Genomic DNA, 16,437 nt, shown 5'->3' with positions numbered 1-16,437 from the left:
AAAACCAATATGGCAGAAGGCTTTCCGACAGAGCAGTAACAAGCAACCCAGCAGTACAGTTTTAGCTTCCTTGGAGTGGTGGGTCAAGTAAGTAACGTTTGCTGCTGTATGTACTTGCCCCTGTCCTAAATACTAGATGCATTTCTTACTCTCTCCCATGTCTTTGTCTCTGTTAGTAAGTGTATTGTTTGTTCAAGATAAGAAATGGGGGGGAGGGGGGGGGGGGGGGGACTGCAGCTCACTCTGTCTATTAAAAGACAGGAAACATATTCAGAGAATGCTAGTTGCAACCGATCAAAACAATCCTTGGAAAACTGATCTGGCTTCCAATAGCCATACAGATCGATCCAAATACTTAACTCTGGCTGAACCCCCAGCAAGGCACGTGTAACCTTTGTACTCATGAAGCTAGGTAAAAGAGGGCTCAGTGGAGAAGAAGCCACATATGTTTTGTAGCCTCAAATCTCCTTATTAGGTAGATTTTTAGTGGTGAGCAACCAAACAACAAATAACTTAACGATTACCATCTGGGTTCATAGTATAGTATTCAGTTACATAAGTAATTTAAAACTAAAATAAATGAAAAAATAATAATGGAAATGAGACAAAATAAAGCCCTTGTGAATTCAAGACAGATCTCACGTCCAGTGGTTTTGATTCAACTGTCCTACCAAAGCAAAAGCACTGTCTCCCTTCTCTACTTGCTGCGTCCACAGCGCCGAATTTCAGCTCCGCACAATGCAAGCTTATGTGGTGCGACCCAGAGGAGAAACTCTACTCTGGCAACAAACTGGGCAACAGTTTGTATTCCGAAATACGCTCATCATGAAATAAGCCACACAGGGAAAGGTATTGTTTTATGCTATTACTTTGCATAGAGATACTCTAATCTAAACTTCGAAATTGAATAACAATCCAGAGCTTTTTTCCTTCTCACCCCAACGGAGGTGTAGGTGAAAACGAAATACGGTGTCATAATCAAGAAAAGGTTGGGAATGTCAAACACCACAAAGTACGACGTGTTAAAACGTAACAAGACGTTTAGTAGTCTTCAACTTGAGTAAAAGTTGTGATTGCTACAGTCAGACTTCAACAGTGCTACTCACACGCTGGAATTAAAAAAATGGAGGCTAAAAAAGGAAACAAGCGCTCCCCTCTCTGAAATACCACCCATTTCTTTTAACCGCCACCACGGAGACTGGGGGTTGGTAGGTTGGGGGAGGTGAAGAACAGCAAGTCACTACCCAACAACTCTGGTTTTCTGTTTGTTAGAGCTAGAGCCTACATCCACAGAGGGAAAACAAGAGGCAAGAGATATATGGCCAAAGCACAACTGAGCTTTTTCAGTATGAACAACACACCCGAGCGAAGCTAGGAATGAGACAAATGCATTAACATGATGTAGCAAACACCACCATGATGTGAGCGCCGTATTTTCCATAAAACTCGGGGCAGAAATCCACGGGATTTCGGCTTGCAAACACATCATCGTGTGTATACACATCAAAGACTTCTCTGCGTGTGTATGAGCTGTAGAATACTGGTTCAAAATAAGGACACAATTGCCTGCAGAACATTCAGAAAGTTAGCTCAAAGGCTAGGTTAGCATTTGTTGCCTCTGCTAACGTTCTCCAACGCAGCAGCTGTCCGCTGAGCTTACATGAGTGGCAAACCATTTCACGACTTTACTTTCAAACACTTTGAGAATTTCGTGGTAACAATGGAAACAATTTAAAACAATGCTGTCAATAAACAACGCAACAAATCGTTTTTGACTTAAGGTGAAACAAGTTTGCATTTTCCTGTGCGCTCTGGTTCTGAACTTTTAAGCCCAACAAACAGAATGCATTTGTATTCTAATCTGACACTAACACAATAACATGCCTAGAAACGCAAAAGTGTAGTGTGCTGTTACTAATGTTTTGAATTTGTAAGGTTAACCACTGCGGGGGCTTGGTATTCAAACTTAAACAACTTGAAGTTTATTTATAAATGTTTGAAAACGACATTAGTTCTCTCGTGGAAAAATACAGTTTACTTAAGTACTCGTGTAACGTTAGAACGACAGCCAACTGGGACACGTTTAGCTTTCACATTAACACCAATAAAATAATAAGAAAAATAATTAAGGGACCTCTAATGGCCTAAATGCTACACGAGTAAAACTCGTGTTAACTTACATGATGTTACTAACAGATTTACGTACGTAGTTCAAATACTGGTCGAACATTAGAGCTCAACAAAACTAACAGTGTGATGGATTCTCAGACTACCGAGCTAGCTATAAAAAAACAACACGAGGAGCCGACGAAAAGGGCACGGAAGTCCAGACACAGCCCGGAGCAGCCCTGTAAGGCAGACCATCGATAAAGGTTGCTTTTTAGCCAGCCAAGCAAACTACTCTTCTGGAAATAACTTATTGTAATAAATTGAAGTAGGCGCTAGGTACTTAGCTAGCTAAGTTATGTAGCTTCGTAGCTGAGGTGGGTAGACGGAAAATATGGTTATTTGGTGTGTTGGTTATAGTTACAAACCCTCGTATATAGCGAGAACTATATAGCCAATTGACACAAATGTTAAGTACTCACCTAAAGAGGCATTCCAAACTTGTATAAACGAGGTAATATAATGTAAAGTAGGAAGTCCTTAGAGCATCCCAACATCGATTCCAATCAGGCCTGTATATCGGCCTCGGAGTCTCCTGTATCCTTTGCCCTTATAAGTGGCTCCCTCTCCAGGGTTAGGAAACAAACTTCTCAGGGTCTCCCACGCATAGACGGAAAGTTAAATTCCCTGTGCTGTTCACGTGCACTGCATCCATTGAGTATCTATATTAGCTCCCCGGCAAATACATCAGTTTATTTTAGTGTCTTGTATATTTACAATCGCTATTTATAATGGGGCATAAGCTGCTGTATGTGATACAGAGCTCTGATTCTGTCTCGGTCCTTACATTCGCAGAGGCGCCCATCCCCCTCCTCGCCGGCATCGACCGCGGGTCCCAGCGAAACTGACACACAACCACGCCACGGGGTTTCCCTGGCGACCGTGCAGGGGCCCTCTCCTTGGGCGGCCCTTGCTGATGTTTCCCGCCTCTCGTCAGTGATTCGATTCCAATATGTCACTCATGTTACGCGCGCGATATACGTGCAAGTCATTGGCGAAAGGCAGCGTCGATTATTTTTTCCTTTTACTACGTAAAACAGGGCGGGTACTGCTTTGAGGAGTGGTGCGAAAATTTCCTTTCATTATATGTGTGTAGTGGTGGTGAACAGGCAGGAGTGAATGGCAGGATCGGGAGATAATTTGATACCCAGCAGAGGATCTGTACCTTCAGAGTTTCGGGAATTGTTCTTTATTAAATTCACATGCCGTGGAATTTATTTTAAGTCGTTAGTGGGATTATTGCTTTTTATTTGTGTGTTACTTTCATCTACTGTGGAAGGAGTGTTTGTACTAATACATAGTAGCAAGCGTTAGCTACACGGGGTCTCTGGGGCCCAGTTCCAGGGACACCAAAGGCAGGGTTAGCCCACTGGGTCAGCCCCACCTACCGATATGTCAGATGAATGGAGTATGAGGTGTCGTTTTGGTAGCGTCTGCTGAGGGGTTGGACAGGGAACTTGACCAGTACTCCTGGGTTGCATCCACTTATTACTGGTCCCTCCTACTTCTGTCCCGCTGCCGAAACCAGTATTTTCCTACACTTGTACAGAAAAAAGTGGCCGTCACAACGAAAACAACGCTAGCCGTTGCTCAATAAATCCACTCCCGGGAGTTATATCCGAAAAATGAGCACCTTCTTTTTCTGTGATTTTAGCATTTATACAGAAGAACACTGAGACGCAGCCGAAGTATAACATTGTCGCCCAGCCTACTGCACACATTGGATATACAAAATCATCTAAGGGGATACATTTTCAAAAGATACAAGTACACGACGGATAATTTTGCCACATTTATAATCAAACTAGTCACGATGACGCCATTGGTTTGTTATCGTGTCATGAGACTCAGGAGCGACTTTGGATTGGCTACGATGATAAATGCCAACGTCATTTGTTGCAGGGTCTGACGAACGACGAGATTAGACAGCAAGAATAACACAATTTGTACATTGTACTTTGGGGCTTCTATAATAAAGTTAGCTCTTAGATACTCAGATAACAGAATCGAGAAAAACAATCGACGTCAAAAGGATTTGGCAGTTCTATTTTGGTTATATTTGACTGATTAGAGCAGTATACCACGCCCAGAAGTGCTTTAGAGGTACAACTTTGGGCTAAACTGGACATAAGAACTATGTTTTGTTCAAATACATCTGAAGGGTTAAAGTAAACATCAAAGCCAGGGTTCCAAATTAGTATCAATCTACCTAAATACACAAATGTGTTTATGGTGAACAGGTACGTAGCACAGTTGCAGTGTTTGATGTTTATCTGATTACTTGAGATAACATTCACATATCCCTCTTTGAACACTGAAATCGTTTTTAAAAAGCAGGTCTTGAGCTTATTAACAGATGGAAAACGACCAAGTTTCCCAGCCGTACTGTGTTGGCAGGCTGTGGCCATACTTAACAGTACTGCCGTGAAAAAGCAGTGTCATGTGGCCCAGTCCAAACTATGCACTGCAACACTGCTGTGTTCAACCCTCCCCCACTGCCACAGCTTCAGTAAATCTTTCATCTGCTCACCGTCTCTGCGTGAGGTTCTGTAATGTGAAAACACAATGCACACCTTGTTACTTCATTTGGAGGTTGTCGTTGTTTTTTTAATTGTCCTTATAATCTGAAGCACTTACACAAATCCATTTATAAGACAGGTGTTATCAAAGTGTGGACACATTACTAAAAATGACATAACCATAGGATCACAACAGTCTGTTCAATAAATATTAATACTGCATGCATGACACTACTTGCCCCCTCTATGATTGTTGTTACACAAGATCCTAAGTAATAAGCTCAGAACGGAACAGAAGGGACTTGCTCAAGATATATATATATTTTAGTGACAACATGGAAACATGACAGCTCACAATTTTGTGTATTGATATTAATGTGCAGAAACTTATTACATGACAATTTGGCTTCATCAAACTCAAACAAGAAAATCCAAACCTAACTTTTTACCTCCTTTGCAAGAAGAAAAAAACAAAACATCAATGTCTAGTAACTGTGCATACTGTTTATGATGGCACACCACAGGTTCTAAGAATATGGCCCTAACAAGCAGGTGTATATAAAATATAGTTGTTTATCAATAAGTGGTTTTAGTGACTCTCTAGATCAGGGATCTTTGTGAGAAGTTGCATATAGACACAAAATCATTACATCATCAAAAAGAGTGTTCACATATTAGATAATAGATCACCCTCACTGAGGAACAGTGACTCGCCAGAAGTACTACATCTGATTAAGCTTTAACTTTAATGACATAAATGTGTGTGTCTGCATTAAAAGGCCCTTTGAATAAGCATATTTACAATATCGGCTAACCAGGAAATACACTGAAAGTGGCCAGATTAAGCATGTGTATACTGACTCTACTCTCTACTGAGACTATTCTTAGCAGGTTACAGGGGGGGGTACACTTTTTTTCCTACTGTCTTTGTCCTATTCTTCAGTGAGGAACCAGTCTCTCTTCCTCTTGCTTTCTACTAAGCAGCTTATACAGAGAACAGAAAGGGAAACAAATGGCAGAGTGTTTGTTTTCTGGTGGGGAGGAACATGTTTCAGGGAGAGTCAAGTCCAAGACTCTCCCTACTGCTGGGAAATGCTGTCCTCTGCTGGCATCGTTGTGACACTGCAGAGCCATGCCTCTCCCGAGCTGTAGCTAGAAGCGGTTTAGAGCAGCTTCAGACTGCCAGTGACATTATTCACCATCTCTTCTTCCCCCATGATTGCCAGGACAGTGCGGGACCCAGACTCCACCTTCCAAAGACCAGAAGGGTTGGTTTAGAGCTCAGCTTTACACATCTTCATGCCAAGCCACTGTACAATACTGACAAAAACTGACTTTGTTTTTAAACCACAACTATTACTACTGATAATGTAACAATATGTTTGGAATGTCTACTTGCACCACCACAGATATTTGGATACAAGATAAAAATTCTTTTACCTGGGTAAGTCCCGCATCTTGGACAAGATATGTGGGCAGACTGAGGCTCATGGCCAGGGCTTGCAGTTCCAGCAGATGAGCCACATTGGTGCCCTGGACCACCACCTTCTTGGCCCTGTATCAGCAACATGAACATGTTTTTTTTTCCCTCCGATTGTCAATGTAGATAGCAATCTGGAGCACTATTCTGACACAGGAGGACTTTTAATGAACACAGAAATGCTGAAAAATATTTAAGAAGAGCTCCAAAATAAAGCATCAGGTCTTCTAGAAAATAATACTGTGGTCTTACCCACTGTGGTCCCACCTCCAGGCCATCTCCCTCCAGCTGTTCTTCTCTTGTAGAGCCTGGTACAAGCCCACAGCAGCATGACCAACCTGAGCAGCCACCTGCACACAAACAGTGTCGAGTTCAATCAATTCAGTGTTACATTTCTCACAAACTTAACATAAAATGACAAAAAACAAAAAAAGCAACAACACTCTGTTTACAGTACCACAACATTAAATCTTATGTAACTTCAGCTGTCTCATGAGCTGACATGTGGAGAAGAAAAAGTACCTCAGCTGTAAGCGACAGCAGTATGTCGCAGCTCAATGACTCCCACTTTAACTCAAAATGAGACAAAAAAATATATACTTTTTTTTTAGTGCAAAAACCAACAATGGATGAGTGATTCAGATGCGTGCAAGCAGACGTGCCAAGAAGCCAGTTGCAGGTCTTTTGGAATTTTCCTTCCCCTTGTTTTTCCTCTTCCTATGGAAGGAAAGCTGTAAACCCTAATTTCATTCCCTTGTTTTCTTTGGTTTAGTAGCAGCTGTTAAAAATACAACATTTGTAATGACCACTCTTGAGTGCCTCCAATGTACATCACTGACCTCAAAGTGCATTGTTCATGCAAAGTAACGATGGCTTCATTTGTCAGAAGAAGAAGAAGAAAGTGTACTTTATTGGTCCCCGTGGGGAAAATCCCTCTCTGCATTTAACCCATTCACTCAGTGAAGCAGTGGGCAGCCACTGGGCGCCCGGGGAGCAGTGTGTAGGGACGGTACCTTGCTCAGGGGTACCTCAGGGTAGCTGTTCAGTGGATTCAAACCCCCGACCTTACGATCATGGGGCCACCACTCTACCTACTGAGCTATCCCTGCCCAGAATATGTGACAAAGACCAAAGAACTGATTTTGGATGTTAGGACGACCAGGAAACCTGTGGCCTCTGTTTCAATCCAGGGAGTGACAGCACGCAGTGCAACAGTTACACTCTTTTGCATATCCTCTAAGTAAAACTAACTAATAAGGTTTTACAGTTTAGTGTAAAATTTCAATCATATATATGTAATCTCTGTAATATTCTAGATATTTGTAATTGAGCTATTTGTATATATTAAAGCTATTTGTTATATTTTGTAACTTTGTAATATATTCTTCCGTTTTATTTAATTCAGTCTGTTACTGTCCTTATCGTCTGGGCACAACTCACAACACACACACACACACACACACACACACACAGCTGAAAAAATGGTCCCATTGAACTAACCTTCCCAATGCCCATGGCAAGGTCCATATTCACCACAAACACCATCTTGTAAATGAGGTCATCATCACCCTCCTCCTAAATAGCAGACACACAAAGAGACACTGAGATTTGGCTTTGGATAAACTCCACAAGGTCCAATGTACCAAGGTGTACCTGCAGGGATTAAGGCTAGCTTATGGGCACCTCATTCTCCAGCTTGTTGAAGTAGTACATGGCCGCTTCCTCGGCAGACACATTCCGAGTATGCAAGAGTGCCTACAGTGAAGAGAGACAAGGGAGAGGGACAGAAAACAAAGCCGTGAAGTAAAAGTAGACTTTATTTTGGTAGCCAAGAAAATTTATAGAAATAATTGTCATCTTTTGCAGTTAGTTTCCTCATTGATTAGATATTATTAGGAATTATTTCCGCATATCTAATTATTGGTGAGTCCTTTTTGTTTTAGTTGAGACTGCAGAGCTGTATCCTCGATCAGTCCTTGAAGAAACTGTTCCTGAGGACAAAATAAATCAATATTCCAAACACTGTAATGTTATTTGGAGCAATGAAGTTGCTATTGTGACTCATTACGATTTAGACAAAGTCAAAGTTAGCTTTATTGTCAAAAACCATATGTACAGATCAAACAGGAATTTTGAAATTAAAATGCTCCCATGACCCTCAGTGTACACTAAAACAAAATAAAGATAAAAACATAAAAATAAAATAGGAGTCTTATGTACAATACATTGAGATTTAGAACAGACATTGGTAGACACATACACACACTGTGCAAGTATGCTTTACGATTTCCAGTGTTTGTGACACAGCTGTGAGAAACATTCCTAAATTCAGACAAACATTATTTGACACAGTAAGTACCATCAACTTTTAAAGAAATGTGATGCTGTCACAGGATATAAGGTGCACACTGAGGTTATACAGCCCCACCTGTTTGGCCGCCTCCTCTGGGATGTCCAGCTCTCTGAGCTGCTGCAGAAACACTGGGTTGACATCCTGAGAACCTGAGTCTGGGCCTGATTGCTCCGATGGCTCCATTATAGCTGCAAAAAGAGAAGCCGCGATACTGAACAACCTCCACAGAATGAACTAGGGCTGAACGATTATGGAAAATAATCAAATTGCGATTTTTTTGCCCCAATATTGCGATTGCGATGCGATTATTTTTTAAGGTCTTTGTCTTCTGTATTATTAAACAAAGACAAGCAATACATCATATAGTATGGCCAATACTATATTACATTAATTTTAAACTGTTCTTTCCTGGAAGACAGACCTCTGTTATGATGACATGAGGTGATGCATGAATTGATGACTGACATTGTTATTTAACTTCTTCAATCACAACAGTATATTTGAACATACACAATAGTTTATTTTTAGCTTACAAACATCTGAGCATAAAGTGCTGACAAGGAACCCTGGTGTAAACATTAAAATGAAAGTCAGTACAATGAGCAGATTGCAGAAATATACATAAACAAAATCAGTGGCTTTACCACACTCAGTTTTTCGACATCTGTGAACTACTAGACAGTCATTAAATTAAAAAATAATATTAAATAAATAAAACTAATAAATAAAAAATACACACATCTTACTGATCTCTGCAGTCAGTAACATTACACATAAAGTCCAAACATAATAGCAATTGTATAAACACACACACAAACACGCCTTTAAATTAAAACTGGCTGAACATCTTGATTATCTGCAGTAAGTAACAGCAACACAGCACAAACTAAAGTGCACAATGAGTATGGCTCAGCTAGCCATAATCATCCTAGCTCACAGGTTTTTTGCTAGGAAGACCAGCATACAGTGGGGCAAAAAAGTATTTAGTCAGCCACCGATTGTGCAAGTTCCCCCACCTAAAATGATGACAGAGGTCAGTAATTTGCACCAGAGGTACACTTCAACTGTGAGAGACAGAATGTGAAAAAAAAAAATCCATGAATCCACATGGTAGGATTTGTAAAGAATTTATTCGTAAATCAGGGTGGAAAATAAGTATTTGGTCAATAACAAAAATACAACTCAATACTTTGTAACATAACCTTTGTTGGCAATAACAGAGGTCAAACGTTTACTATAGGTCTTTACCAGGTTTGCACACACAGTAGCTGGTATTTTGGCCCATTCCTCCATGCAGATCTTCTCGAGAGCAGTGATGTTTTGGGGCTGTCGCCGAGCAACACGGACTTTCAACTCCCGCCACAGATTTTCTATGGGGTTGAGGTCTGGAGACTGGCTAGGCCACTCCAGGACTTTCAAATGCTTCTTACGGAGCCACTCCTTTGTTGCCCGGGCGGTGTGTTTTGGATCATTGTCATGTTGGAAGACCCAGCCTCGTTTCATCTTCAAAGTTCTCACTGATGGAAGGAGGTTTTGGCTCAAAATCTCACGATACATGGCCCCATTCATTCTGTCCTTAACACGGATCAGTCGTCCTGTCCCCTTGGCAGAAAAACAGCCCCATAGCATGATGTTTCCACCCCCATGCTTCACAGTAGGTATGGTGTTCTTGGGATGCAACTCAGTATTCTTCTTCCTCCAAACACGACGAGTTGAGTTTATACCAAAAAGTTCTACTTTGGTTTCATCTGACCACATGACATTCTCCCAATCCTCTGCTGTATCATCCATGTGCTCTCTGGCAAACTTCAGACGGGCCTGGACATGCACTGGCTTCAGCAGCGGAACACGTCTGGCACTGCGGGATTTGATTCCCTGCCGTTGTAGTGTGTTACTGATGGTGACCTTTGTTACTTTGGTCCCAGCTCTCTGCAGGTCATTCACCAGGTCCCCCCGTGTGGTTCTGGGATCTTTGCTCACCGTTCTCATGATCATTTTGACCCCACGGGATGAGAGCTTGCGTGGAGCCCCAGATCGAGGGAGATTATCAGTGGTCTTGTATGTCTTCCATTTTCTGATGATTGCTCCCACAGTTGATGTTTTCACACCAAGCTGCTTGCCTATTGTAGATTCACTCTTCCCAGTCTGGTGCAGGTCTACAATACTTTTCCTGGTGTCCTTCGAAAGCTCTTTGGTCTTGGCCATGGCGGAGTTTGGAGTCTGACTGTTTGAGGCTGTGGACAGGTGTCTTTTATACAGATGATGAGTTCAAACAGGTGCCATTCATACAGGTAACGAGTGGGGGACAGAAAAGCTTCTTACAGAAGACGTTACAGGTCTGTGAGAGCCAGAGATTTTCCTTGTTTGAGGTGACCAAATACTTATTTTCCACCCTAATTTACGAATAAATTCTTTACAAATCCTACCATGTGGATTCATGGATTTTTTTTTTTTCACATTCTGTCTCTCACAGTTGAAGTGTACCTCTGGTGCAAATTACTGACCTCTGTCATCATTTTGAGTGGGGGAACTTGCACAATCGGTGGCTGACTAAATACTTTTTTGCCCCACTGTATCTACTTTTGCTGGCTTTAAGGATGAGCGAGTGCAGGTCACTATATTCCCTCCAGTGCTGAACAGACGCTCTGAGGGGGCACTTGTGGCCGGCACACACAGATATTTGCGGGCCATCTTGCACAGTCGTGGAAAGTGAATGTTGTGCACCTTCCACCAGGCTAAGGGATCATCCTCTCCGTCAATGACAGGGGTCAACAGGTAACTATTCAACTCTGCCTCCACGACATCTTCAAGTGGCAGAGGCAAAGCTGAAGAGGCCGCACTGGTCCTCAGACGGTCGGGTAGGCCGGAAGTAAACGGCCGTGAAATTGGACGGTCTAGCCTTCTGATTAGCGTCACCGCTGTCTCGGTGGAGTTTAATAAACTCGGCCGTCTGCCTCTTGCTATCTAAAATATAACCAGACACTGGTGTAAATTCTCGACTGTCTCATACTTCTGTTTAATAAGTTTTCTGTTTGACGTTTAGTCAGCTGTGTGAAAACCAAGGAGGAACCCACCCGGGGGATTAATAAAGTTTTATTTTATCTAATCTAATAACTTTAATCTCAGCCAAACCGATTTACTCACGAACAAACAAAACACTGAAAAAAAGCCCAACAATAACATTTTTAGGTTGTCTAAGTGACTTATATATTACGTTTAACCCGAGCAGCGAAAGTTCGCGGTGATCTGAAAATGATGTGCCGGGAGTTGTGCCGTTTTCGGCCGCATCAGTAACCCTCGAGCTCCCGGCTAGCTGTCGAGCTGGTGGGTAGCAGACGCCTCCGAAAACGTCGAAGCACTTTTGCAAATATGCGATATCTTGATAAACCGAGCAGATATTTGATGTTTACACAACTACTTTCTCGCCTGAAAATATGTTAAAAGTTTATTTTGTGACCCAGAAAGATTAGTATGAGTAATTTTAAAACTTAGTAGCGGCCGCCATTGTTGGAAACTGGAGTTTGGCTGGGCCGCGCTATGAATTCTGGAATATGGTAGGCCACGAAGGACACACCCGACCCATCCTTCAAATTCGGGGAAAAGGAGGACGCATTTGTCGGCTACATTCGGAGGAGTCTACGAATTTGGACAGCCTTCGGCGCGTCGCTGTGACGTAATCGGTCTACAAATGCGGCCTCAGGAGGATGCAGCCCATGAATTTGGACATGTCCAGAGTATAATCGCAGCCTTTGCGGTTAGAAAATTGCACTTGATCATGTCGCGATATTATCGCAAATGCGATATATTGTTCAGCCCTAGAACGAACCCTGTTGAATTAACCCTCATAATGTCCTCCCGATTTACATACAACTGTGGTCCTCAGGGGTCAAAAATGTCCCCACTTCATTTGACTGTTTTTTTAAAGTATAAATTGTCAATCAATTCAGTGTTACATCTTAGTTTAACTTAAGACCAACACATTAACACAAAATTTACCCAACATTATACATTTTAGGGCCACCAGACCTTGTTTACAAAAAATACACCCTGTTTTTTAGCGAAAACAAATTGAGAAAATTAAATATTTAATTGTTTAGATAATTTTGACTATCTGACTAACTACAGAGTGCTGTATGTTGAACTTTAGTGAGAATTTTTTTTTTTTAACCATTTAAATTTTTTAAATGGCAGCACATAATCACACTTGTGGTCCTCAGGGGTCAAAAATGTCCCCACTTCATTTGACTGTTTTTTAAAGTATAAAGTATAAATTGTCAATCAATTCAGTGTTACATCTTAGTTTTACTTAAGGCCAACACATTATGACAAAATTTCGCCATAATTTTGCAATTTTAGGCCACCAGACCCCATTTATATAAAGTATACTGTTTTTGAGTAAAAATAACATGAAACATCAAAATAATTTGAATTTATATAGTTTTCAGTACTTGACTTATCACAGAGTAGTATATATCAGAATTTAGTGAGGGTGTTGGTTTTAAATCATTTGAATTTTTTTAATGGCAGCACATAATCACACCTGTGGTCCTCAGGGGTCAAAAATGTCCCCATCTGGTTCAACTTTGTATAAGGCATAAAGTATCACCCACCTCTCTGTTGCAATTTATATATTCAACTTTATTTGAACTCATTACCTGACATATAAAACATGCCAACATTCATTTCCAAAACATTTAACTTTTCAAAAGTAACTTTTCATAATACAGTAGTCTGAATGTGCCCTCAGTTGCATGCATGGCACACAGTTATGGTGTGAGTTTTACAGATGTACGCATTGCATTTTTGGCAGATTTTTGATGCTTTGCGACTAATCTTGCTGGGGCAGAACTTGCACCTTTTTCTTTTGGATGATGGGCCAGTAGGGGCAGCTGGGTGAGGAAGTTCTGCTGCAGAGGTAGAGCTGGAGCAGAACTGCTGGTTCTCCCTAACGAATCTGGCAGTTTCTGGTGTGCGGGGAATAACCTGTCAAGTCAAGTCAAACTTTATTATAACAAGTCATAGTACAATTACAAATAGTTCACATTCTGAGATCACTGTAGAATAAAGAGTAGCAGAAATGCAGCTTAGTGCTAACCTTCCGTCGCTGGATGTAAGGTATCACCAGTTGCTGCCCAAGCTCCTCCATAAAGAGTCTCCTCTTGTTGCACTTCCCCTGATTCCAGGCTGGATTGATCTCTGACCACAAGACAAACGAGTTGTATACAGACACGTCGAGAATGTTGTAGAAAACAACGAGGGGCCAACTGGCTGTCTTTCTTTTGCATGTGTACACACTCGTAGCCTGAAACAAAAGAAACAAACCAAAAACTATTCAGATATGTAAGTTTCTTTTCCTACACCCAAATTCAGTGCATTATCCTTTCCATCTATGATATGACAAATATTATAAATAATAAATGTGCAATACCTTGTCGAGGTTATCGACACCCCCCTTGTTGCGATTGTAATCTTCGATGATTTTTGGCCTTTTGTCATCCCTGGTGCTCAAAACAGCATCCCGATGCAGAGTGCTCATCAGAAGAACATTTTTCTGTTTTCTGGGGTGGTAGGACACCAAAGCATGGGTCTCGGTGAAGGCAAACTTTGATGAGAACTGAGCCCTGTTCATTTTTGACACCAGTGCAGGGGGCAGTTCGGGCTTATTCCTCCGTACTGTTCCCACCATGTACAGTTTTCTTCTCAGTAGTTGCAGGCCAAGGTCATATGATGTGAAGAAGTTGTCACAGGTTATTGTTTTCCCCTGGAGACCTTCTGTCATCTCAAGAACAACTCGCTTGCCCTGATTTTTTTCTGACTGTGCACCAGCAGGTTTGCCAGTGTATACTTGCATGTTCCATGCATAGCTAGACCTGGCATCACATGCTGCCCATATTTTTATGCCATACTTTCCTGGTTTGCATGAAATGTACTGTTTAAATGGACAGCGACCTCTGAAGGGCACTAGACGCTCATCCACAGTGACATCAGTGCCTGGATTATACATCATTGGCAGAAGAGACACCCACTTGTTCCATACATCCCGAATGGGAGCAAGTTTGTCTCGTGCACGCCGATCTCCTCTTGTGTCTTTATCATCAAAACGAATAATTCTTGAGATTTTCTGAAACACCTTCAGTGTCATGGTAGCACGAAAAAATGTCCTACCAGACTCAGCATGCCATAAACTAGCTGTAGGTTCCTTATTGGAGCGGTACACACCAGCGAGAATCAACATACCTACATATGCCTGCAGGTCGATTGGATCCATCTTCCTCCACTTGTTGCCATACACACGACGCCCCTCCTTGTTTGTCATGTTCAGTATCACCTCTTCAATAGACTTGGGCAGAAACAGGGCAAAAGTAGATTTTATGTCATCAATACGAGAAATTGCATATGTGGTTGGACCACAGTGGCTTTTGTCTCTCTCTACTTTCATCATGCGTCGTCTGTCACTGGGAGGAACCGAACACCAGATCAGTTTTTTGTCCTTTGACTGGAAATATTCCTCTGTCTCAGCTGGGTCCTCTTCCACAGATTCTTCCTCATCGGTTGATTCTTTCTCTTCATCAGAAGTGTAGTCTTCCACAGATGATACTTCTTCCATTTCAGGTTCAGATTCTTCCTCATCATATTCATCGTTTTCCATCACTTCATACTGTTCTTCAGTTTCTGCAGCTGGCGATGTGGGGGATTCTTCAGAGAAAGAACTAGCATGTGGTCCATATGCTCGATCTTCATCATTATTTTCCTCCGCGTCTGAAGATGAATCATCCTCATCCTGGTCGTTCTTTTCAACAGCTTGGTTAAAAATTAGCTCACAAGTCTCTTGTGCAGTAAAGAGCTTCTGCCTCTTCATTTTGCTGCTTCTCTCTCCCAGAGTAAAGCAAGAAATGCCCCAAAACTTGTGACAAAAGAGCTTTTTCCCCGCCTTTTTTTTTTGTTTTATTTTATTGTGTGTGTGTGTGTCCCCATACATCAAAGATCAAAGATCAAAGATGTTTTGGAAAGGAGCATGGTGTTTACCCTAATGCACCACTTTATACTGAGGGGTCATTTTTGTCCACGAGGACCACAAGTGTTATAAAATCCAATAAAAACCCTATAGATAAATCAAATTACTTAAAACTTATTGCAATCATGCATAGCATAGCACTGAATAACTTCTGTTATTTTCAGCCCATTTGATGAATAACAAACACATTTTTGATAGCAAAAGATTTCTTTAGAGGACAAAAATGACAAAAATTTGGACGGCTGAACCGAATGGCAACAATTAACGTCATGCGGTCTGTCACCTTTAAGAGTTAGGTCTGGTTTGAAAATGAATGAACTGTGATTTGAACATCTTCTATATGGAAGACTAGCGTATTAGGTTAACCCAAGCAGCGCTGTGCAGAACAGCAAAGTAGAATAGACAAGACAAGGGGTGTTAAGCTGTACGCTGATGCAAACTACGTTGCACACCGTTCAGATTAGCAACCCTAGCCTTGCAGCGTGTGATGGAAAAAAATAACCGTATTCGGGATGTTGCAATGTGACAGTAAATATGACTCGAGAGAAATGTTTTATGTGAATATTTTGTGCCAAAGAAATCATGCTAAGATTTCTTTCTACTATTGTCGAATTACAGGGATAGCTAGCTAAAATTAGCACTAGCCGCTAATGCTAACTTTGCTAGCAACCCAGCTAGTTCGCTGGAGTTACCTGTTCCTTGCAGAAAGCTTGACGACAGGAACAAAAATGGTGTCTGCGGTTTCTCAAAGTCTTAAATTTTCCTTGCGATGGAATAATGTCTGTTCGAATAATGAATTACATTACACGAATTCTCATCTAGTACTGCCTTCGGCACTACTCCATTTTGGTCGATTGTGTTGAGGTGAGGGGGTTAATATTTCTTCTGCCGCTTGTTTTTCTTA

General features: G+C 41.5%; 2 protein-coding genes across 2 annotated transcripts in view; both read right to left on the bottom strand.

The window, feature by feature from the left end:
• Positions 1–3,000, bottom strand: part of setd5 (SET domain containing 5) — a 29,349-nt gene extending 26,349 nt beyond the window's left edge. The window contains exon 1 of the mRNA XM_085352962.1: positions 2,589–3,000. The gene's annotated coding sequence lies outside the window, so the exon portion shown is untranslated. The remainder of the gene's footprint in view (positions 1–2,588) is intronic.
• Positions 3,001–4,760: 1,760 nt separating this feature from the next.
• Positions 4,761–16,426, bottom strand: LOC146631463 (putative peptidyl-tRNA hydrolase 2). The gene is made up of 7 exons (XM_085353692.1): positions 16,226–16,426; positions 8,594–8,706; positions 7,849–7,920; positions 7,666–7,740; positions 6,418–6,515; positions 6,126–6,240; positions 4,761–5,935 (listed from the first exon to the last, which is right to left on the bottom strand). Exons 2-7 carry the CDS (start codon positions 8,699–8,701, stop codon positions 5,849–5,851), a joined length of 555 nt encoding a protein of 184 aa, XP_085209818.1. The 5' UTR covers positions 8,702–8,706; positions 16,226–16,426; the 3' UTR covers positions 4,761–5,848.
• Positions 16,427–16,437: the final 11 nt, after the last annotated feature.

Source organism: Diplotaxodon limnothrissa, linkage group LG5, assembly GCF_057381915.1.
Source record: "Diplotaxodon limnothrissa isolate DT_005_m linkage group LG5, D_limnothrissa_male_GT1.1, whole genome shotgun sequence".
NCBI classification, from domain to species: Eukaryota; Metazoa; Chordata; class Actinopteri; order Cichliformes; family Cichlidae; genus Diplotaxodon; species Diplotaxodon limnothrissa.
The sequence above is the reverse complement of the archived record's forward strand: the minus strand, read 5'-3'. Positions and strand labels throughout refer to the sequence as shown.

What these genes read in the sequence shown, in the direction of transcription:
- LOC146631463 (XM_085353692.1), bottom strand. Translation starts at nt 8,701, where the DNA reads ATGGAGCCATCGGAGCAATCAGGCCCAGACTCAGGTTCTCAGGATGTC. An exon ending in TTGCCATGGGCATTGGGAAG is followed by an intron (nt 6,516 to 7,665) that starts GTTAGTTCAATG and finishes GTTTGTGTGCAG; the next exon opens with GTGGCTGCTCAGGTTGGTCA. An exon ending in TGGAGGTGGGACCACAGTGG is followed by an intron (nt 6,241 to 6,417) that starts GTAAGACCACAG and finishes TTGCTGATACAG; the next exon opens with GGCCAAGAAGGTGGTGGTCC.